This window comes from Temnothorax nylanderi, unplaced genomic scaffold, assembly GCF_030848795.1.
Source record: "Temnothorax nylanderi isolate EJ_2023f unplaced genomic scaffold, tnyl_v1.0 TNYL_tig0153_pilon, whole genome shotgun sequence".
NCBI lineage: Eukaryota > Metazoa > Arthropoda > Insecta > Hymenoptera > Formicidae > Temnothorax > Temnothorax nylanderi.
Window position 1 is genome coordinate 30,223 of NW_027249215.1, and position 8,764 is coordinate 38,986.

The 8,764-nt window shown below is 34.0% G+C and overlaps 1 protein-coding gene across 1 annotated transcript; it reads right to left on the reverse strand.

The window, feature by feature from the left end:
* Window positions 1–3,948: 3,948 nt before the first annotated feature.
* On the reverse strand, window positions 3,949–5,462 carry LOC139777553 (uncharacterized). The gene is made up of 3 exons (XM_071715046.1): window positions 5,265–5,462; window positions 4,847–5,160; window positions 3,949–4,128 (listed from the first exon to the last, which is right to left on the reverse strand). Exons 1-3 carry the CDS (start codon window positions 5,398–5,400, stop codon window positions 3,949–3,951), a joined length of 630 nt encoding a protein of 209 aa, XP_071571147.1. The 5' UTR covers window positions 5,401–5,462.
* Window positions 5,463–8,764: the final 3,302 nt, after the last annotated feature.

Below are 8,764 nucleotides of genomic sequence, written 5' to 3' on the forward strand. Positions count from 1 at the left end.
ATATTTTTTACAGTAGTATAATTAGCAAAGCTAATATCTTCTATTGGTCTCCGCACATCAGTGTCTCCATTATCTTCTAGTTTTCTTTTGGTTTTACTTCTAGTCATTGGAGTTTCACTTTCCTTTCGTTCGACCTTCTGCTTCTGTTCGTCTAATTGTGTTGTTTGTTTTCTCGGTCTTCCTTTTTTCCTTTTCTCAGGAATCTCTAGTTTCTGTTCTCCCTTTTCCTCGTCTTCTACGAATTTTTTCATCCAATTTTTATTTGAGTCTTTTTCATCTTCTATTTGACTGTTTTTATATATATCTTTATATGTTACCTTTTCATTGAATCGGATGTGTCGGGACTCTATAAATTTTCTTGTGCTTGGATGCCAGAGTATATATCCAGTGTCAGTATATCCCACCAACACACCTCTAATAGCTCTCTTGTCGAATTTCGACATAGGCTTTGGTACTCTTGCATATCCAATGCATCCGAATCTCTTTATTTGTTCAAAATGACAACTCGTTTCTGATGAAAACTTCTTCAACGGGATCTCGTACTCTATAGTTTTATGTGGAGATCTGTTGTACGCATGCACAGTAGCGTCAACTGCCAACTCCCACATACTCTTTGGTAATCCCGAGTCGAACATATATGTTCTTACTTTCTCTTGCAACGTTCTGTTGAACCTTTCTGCAACTCCATTGTGTTCCGGAGTGTACGGTGGTGCAAATATGGCTTCTATCTTTTCTCTTTTCAACACCTCTCCAAATGCACCTCCCGTGAATTCCTTGCCTTGGTCTGACTTCACGTAGCACAGCTTTTCTTCTTTTCCTAGTAGATTTCTGGTGGATATTAAATATTTCTCTAGAGCCTCTCCCGATTCATTTTTTGTCTTCAAAGAGTAGGCTTTCGCTAATCTAGAGTAGTTGTCTATAAAGGTGATTATAAACCTCTTTCGTCCTGGATACGATGCAGGTTTTATTGGACCCATGATGTCCGTATGTATTACCTGTAGTGGTCTCTGTGCTCTATTTCTATTTTCTTTAAACGGCAGTTTTGCCATCTTTGCCATTATACAGACTTCACACTCTAATATGGAGTTATCAAACTTAACGGTCTCTAATCTCTTTTCTACTTTTTGTAATTGTCTTAGATAGTTTAACGATGCATGACCTAATCTAACATGCCATAACATCGCCTCATTTATTTTCTCTAATTTCTTTAATTACTGAGCTTTCAAACATTTCTTCTATATTCCCTATTGTCTGTATATCCTCTAACTTAATGACTTGCTCGAGTTCAGTATTGTTGTGTTCTATATTTTTGTTCACATTTGTGAGCTCTCCTTCATTCTCCCTCCCAATCGCAGAGCCAACATTATCCCTCTCATCTAACTCTCCCTCCGAAATGGATAATTCATTGTTTTGAATGTTTGCTTGCGATTGTTCAGGAAGCTCACAATGTGGAACAATTTCTGCTCTACATCTATACACAGCACATTCTACATTGTCATTGTCCTCTATATTATTATTTTTGACCTCAAATTGTATAATCCAATTTGGTTTCTCATAAATTCCCTCAAAAACTATTTTATTTGTCAGTTTATTGTAAACTTTGAACAATTTATCATCTAAATAAATACTGAACCCCGCATCAGCCAACTTTCTTAGAGATAATAAATTTTCGGATACTTCTTTCGTTGCAATTACATTTGTTAATTTAATGACTCTCTTTTCTTTTTCATTTGTTATCAACAAAAAATCTCCTTTACCATCTATTGAAATGTCTGTAAGCTCATTTTTATTCGCGCATTTAATAACTCTAGCTTTACATTTTTGAAAATTTGACAGAATTATATTCTTATTCACAATATGATCCGTTGCACTCGAATCTGCAATGAAATTGACTAACTCTTTTGAACTATCTCTATCTTCTATTAATTTAACCATGCATAATTTACCTTCTTTTGATTTTCCTTCTTTTGCTGTTTTCGTTGGTGTAGGTTTCTTGACTTTTTGTATCTTGGTTATTTTCCCTTTGTTATTTACTCTTTTCCCAGTGAGAAATGATACATCGGATCGACGTCGATTAGATATCGAAATCTCGATATCAATATAAAATCGATCTTCACATCAATTTCGGTATTCAGGTGGTCACAGTTTGACATTCATCGATATCAAAATCTTTGAAAAATCGATATATTTCGTATGATAACTAGAGCGCTTTTATAACGTTTTTTGATGTCATAATAGAGTCTGCAAACGGAGGGATTCCAACCTCTTTGTTTGAAGAATTATTTGATATTTATGAAAAATATAGCAATCGAATCAATGTCGAAACAATGTCGAATCGATGTCAATTTGAACTCTAATGAGGAAATTCACCCGACATAAAAAAAATTATATTTATTTTGAAATTTTATTACTACTTTTTAACTAAATTTGTTTCTTAAGATGCAACCTATGATTATAAATATTTTCTCGTACTTGAAAAACACACTTACCTTAATGGGATTCGAACTCGGGACCTCTGGATCGTGAGCCAACCGTCTTACGTGGTAGACTACTTCTTAATTTGATGTAAGTGTTATATATAGTCTACATGTGTCATAACCAGCACAAATATATAATTTTTCAAAAATTCTTAAAAAACAAATTTAGTTTAAAAAAAGTAATAAAATTTCAAATCGGATATACGAATATAATTTTTTCTTAATGTCGGGTGAATGTCAGAAACCAGTGCCGGCTCATTACAAATAGGCCTATTGACAGAATAATAGAATAATGACAGTCTTGATGTGTGTATTAGGCTACGGTCAACGTGACGCTACAAATGCTTCGAAGCATTCCTCTTTTCTTTTCTTTCAATGAAGAAAGAAAGAGAAGAAGAACGCTTCAAAGCATTTGTAGCGTCACGTTGACCGTAGCCTTAACCATACTCACGACATGAAAATGCCTTCTCACATGAAATTGCACTCGAAACATATTCAAAGCGCGTGCTCCGTCTCTAACTAGTGGGAAATAGTAATCGAATCGATGTCAAAACTATGTCAAATTGATGTCAAAGAGTTCAAATCGACATCGATTCGACATCGTTTCAACAACGATTTGATTGCGTACATCATGCATGATTCTTAATTATTCGGCGAAGTTGTCCCAATATATTTTAAGAATATGTTATATTAATATATTTTAAATGTTTATAATATTTTTAAAATAAATTTATAATTAATTAATAATATAATAATAACTCATTATTCTCACTATAAAAAGTAACTTATCGTTACCATAACTCGTTTTTCTCATTGAAAAACGTAATCCCCGGCAACAAATTTTTCATATAACAACATATATATAAATGTATATAATATCCTTTTCTAAAATGGACATTATATGATATATATATATATATATATATATATATATGTATATAATTTATATAAATTTATATAAATTATATATAAATATATATATTAGACCGCATACTTGGTTAATGTATAATTTAAAACACAATAATTTTCAGTTTTCTTCGATTCAGGAAACAATTTAGTTCTTTTCATCTCATAAGTCGAATCGATATCGAACCGATATCGAATCGTTGATAATGGACAAACATGAAAAACATTGAAAATCTTGAAAGAAAATATTATATTATATTGCTACATGCTACCAAAACAGATTGTTTGCAAAGTTATCATAACATCGAAATAACCTCGAAATATTTGAAACTATCGATGTTCAACAACCTGCAGAACCGCATCGATGAGATCTGATAGGATCGATATCGAATTGACGTCGATCCTATGTATCGTTTCTCACTGGGTTAGTGCCTTTTTGCTCAAATTTACCCTTTTTCTTTATATTTTTATTAACGGTTTTATCTAAATACCTTTTTCCTCTAAATCTGTTTGCATGGGCTCCGGCATTCGGACAACTATCACCCTTGTGGCCTCGTACTTGTTGTCAGTAGTAGCAGAACCAGGCCTCTGATTCCGCTAATGGGCAGTCCTTTGCCATATGGCCCATTCGGTTGCATCTATAGCACTTCACCTGTCTAATATCCTCTTCTGCGGCAGCCCTCTGTGCTCTAATTTCAGGTTTCTCTGGTTTCTCTCTAATCTCACTCTTAGTCTCTGCCTCTAACTGCATCATAAAAGATTTTATTTCATCTATGTTCATTTCTTTAAGATTAGTTTGTCTTCTAATTAAATCTACATTCCTCAGCTCTGGTACATTAATTGACACAGCCTGATAAAATGCAGATCTAATCTCTTGTTCTGTGAGAGGTACCGCATCTTCACATGATTCATATTCTCTAATTATTGAATCGAAGCGTTCGCAAAAATCACTTACTTTTCATCTTTTCTCATTCTAATTTGATAAAGTCTAGCTCGTACCGATGCATGAGTAACGTTTATTTCTCTTTTATCTCCTCTTTTTATATCCTCTTAGTTTCTTTAAAATTTCTGTCGGATCTTTCTCATGTAAAATCCTTTTATGATAATTTTCATCTAAATGATTGATTATTATATCTCTAACTAGACTTTTTCTCTTATCAATGTTTGAATCTATTACATCTAACAAATCGTTATTCATTAACTCGGATTTTAAATTTTCTGGACTTATAATCCATCCAAAGATCAAAGTTGGATTTTTGCGTCAGCTTATATTCTCTTCTAATATGCAACCTTTGACTGTTTAATTCCACCTCTAAAGCGCTTTTAATTGTCTCTAAACTTCTATCTTTTTCGGCTGAACAGACTGTTGTTTCATCTAACTTTTTCTTTTTAGACTCTACTTCTAATTCTTTAACCGTTTGTATACTATTCTCTACTGAACTTTGCGTATTTTTATTGTTTACCTCTAAACGTCTAAGTTTTACTCTCTCCTTTTCGAGATTCGCAAGGGAGACTTCTACCATATTCTCCATCATTAAATTGGCTTGGGCCATAACTTTTTCCAGTGTTTTCAACGACGCCTCTAATTTATTAGATACCGCATCCATCTTCGCTACCAGTTGTTCCTGTTTTTCATATAACATTCGGCTTCCTATAGGTAGTATAGGGCGATCTTCTACACATGCTCTGGTTAAAGTTATATCTTCTCTAATTTTCGGTATCTCTTTGCGTTTTGGTATTGCACTTCTTCCTTTAGTCTCCTCCTTTTTCTCTTTTTCTTCTATACAAAGTTTTTAAATTATTATTTTTTATTTTCTCTGAATGCACATGTATATTATCCTTCTAGATTGTGTTATTAAAAAAAAAAAAATACTCTCTTACCTCTATCTTTTCTTATTGTCTCCTCGCTATCTCTTTCTCTCTCTATTACTGTGACAACACTGTCTTCGCTGTCATAGTCTACTAATGCGTCTTGACTCTCTTCCTCCATCGGAAGATTCTCTGTCTCTTTTTTCATCTAGATCGGGATTTAAATGTCAATTGAACATTAGCATTCCTCTTTTGACAAGATAAACTAACATTCATACTAATGACAGATAATAATTCACAATTTCTATCACCAAATTTCTTTCAGCGAAATACCACTGTAAGGACCCTGTAAAAATAAAAATTCTATGTTTATGAGGCTATATAGAACGCACTGCAATTCACAATAGCCCCAAAGCGAGAAAACCACGCGTCTCTGTAGGGCTATCCGTACGCGCACACCACTCTCCGTTGCGATCCCCAGCACTGCTGAAAAGATCTATGGGAGCTCGGGTTGATCACGCACGCGCACGGGGCCCGTACAAATTTACGCGGCTTCCCTGAACAGTAATCAAGCTACACCGCACAGCAAGTCCTGCTCGATTACCGACCCGATACATAACGATTTCAAACAAAATATAAACTCATATAGAGTTTTATACATACGTATACACATACATATACACGTGTATCGTAATATCGCATCGATGCCATATTGTCAGTCGAAATCGATTATGTGTTAGTGCGCGCCCAGCAACAAGTTCCGCGCGTCGGAAAAAACAAATAACTCTCGCCGTTCGCGATCGGACTTGCACGCGCACATCGCCGGCACAGTATAAGTAAGAACAGTAGGTTCACTCCCCTAAAAAGTTGGTAAATGAATATGGCGACTCGCACAATCAATAACATGGCGGCTGTCATCTGACAGTTCATTTGGTTAGATACATCGGCGCGTCAGTTGTATTGTATTTGTATTTATTTAAAAAAAATTTTTTAATAAAATCATAATGAGTAATAAAAGTGGTTATCGATGTGTATTTTAAGATTGTGGGATCAAAAAAAACTTTATTCCGATTTCCGAAAGATTCAGAAAGGTACGTATAATATTCATTATGACAAATACATGAATATACATAAATACGTTAAATACACATAAATACATAAATACATTAACACATTAATACATAAATAAATATGCTATTTGTATATTATGTAATAAGATACATAATCAATAAATACATTTAAAAAAAATTAATACATAAATATATTAATACATTATTAATATATTAAGACTTGAATGCATTAAATATATTTATGTATTAATTTTTTCAAATGTATTTATTTATTATGTATCTTATTACATAATATACGAATAGCATATTTATTTATGTATTAAAGTGTTAATGTATTTATGTATTCATGTATTTGTTATAATGAATACGTACCTTTCTGAATCTTTCGGAAATCAGAATAGTTTCCTTTGATCCCACAATCTTTAAATACATATCGATAACCACTTTTATTACTCATTATGATTTTATTTAAAAAAAATTTTTAAATAAATACAAATACAATACGCGCCGATACATATATAAATACAATAATAAAAATATGCTATTTGAATATTATGTAATAAGATAATAAATAAATAAATACATAAAAAAATTAATACATAAATAAAATGAATAAAATATACATGAATAAAATGTGTCGTGACATTTTTGTTTCGAATATTTAATTAATATGTAAATTCTTATATTTTTTTTATTTCTTATATAATTATCACAAGCGGTTTCTATTATTCAAATAAAAAGCGCATGTATTTTTTACTTATGTGCATGTGTTGTGACATTTTTGCTTCAAATATTTAATTAATATATATTTCTTATATTTTTTTTCATCTTATACAATTATCAAGCGGTTTCTAGTAAGCGGTTGAAATAAAACACGCTCGCACAACCAACATCATGGCGGACGTTTGCCACGAAGAACAAAGGCTTCGACACGAAGTGAACCTACTGTTCTTACTTATACTGTGTCGCCGGCTTGTTACCAAGCGACGTCTTTCTATCTCTTTCTATTGTACATATCCTCTTTCTACTTCATCATTCTCTACTTCTCTATTACACTTTATACATCTATTCTCTAATTCTCTTATTACCACTATTATTTCTATCTCTATCTCTCAAAAAGCAAAAAATCTATCTCCTTCTAACTATCTCCTTCTAACAGCATTTATCGAACATTCTTATTAGCTGAGAATTCTCTCGTTTTGCTCGTCAGCAACGAGAGGTATTATTTACTTACCCTCTAATCTTCTAAGTTCTTCTATCTCTCTTCTTATGCCCTTCGCCGGCGTCTCACACACTTCGCACGCACGTGTCACGTTCCTCGCGCAGGGGAACCGTGCCCTGGGCCTATAACCTGTTGTAACTATCGCTCAAAACGCTTCGGAATGTGGCGAGATGGGCAGGAAATAATCTCTTTCTCTTCTTTAAACACTCTAAGTACTCTATTTATTCTATATGCAATGTATATCACACTTTGTATCGTAAACCGTAATCGACGTCTGAACACGACAGTGATCGTGGCTCTTATGAGCACCCATGATACCCGCACGCACGCGAGGCGCTACGAGCCGCGCCGCTAACCGGGAGCTGCCCTCTGGGAGGGCGGGAGCACATCGCTCGTGCAAAGCCTTCTCACAACAATTCTCCTTAATAAATTTTTAATATTACAAAGAATCATTTTAATTATAAAGAATTAAAGAAGTAACAGTACAAAATAAAATATTTAATTAAAATAAAATAAATAAATTTTTTTGTAAAAAAACTTGGCGCTGCTTTTTTACTCCTGTCGCATTTTTCCCTAAATTATGTTTATTGTTTTTTTATCTAATCAAAAATCTTAGTAGGGGAGACCGGGGCTAAACAGTCTGGTTTTTTTCGGTGCCAATTTTTAACAACAAAATAAATAATTTTAGTTAAATGTGGTATACCACTGTAAAGAGTGAACCTTTAGCTACAAAATTTATTAAGGAAATTTTTATCTACGTCGCTTTGTTTAACCGGTATAGAGCAAAAACGACAACGGTGGAAAAATTGAAATCTCAAAAATGCCGGGGCTAATCGGTCCCCCCCCGGGGCTAATCGGTCACACTGCATTTTCAATACATATACGTACATCTAATCCTGAAAAATGATAGGTTACATTTTAATAATTGTTTTTTAAGAGAAAAATATAAAAATTTATTTAAAATTTTTATGCGAAACATTATTAAAAAATAATTGTTTTACCTATTCCATAAAACAATTTAGGCACGTGAATACAGAGGTTAACCAAATCGTAAACTCCCCAACGGCACGTCACATTGTCAACGCGGGTAACCACGGGGAACACGCGTGACGGCGTTCCGGTGCCATAGGATCAGCGCGGACCCTCGAGCAACCGAACCAAGCCGCGTTTCTCGCGGGGGAGCGATAAATAGCGACAGGGGGGGGTTAGAAAAGCTCGCGGTGGAGCGCGACCATTTTACCGACTCGACGGCGTCCTCGCGCCGATTCCTCGACGCGCCG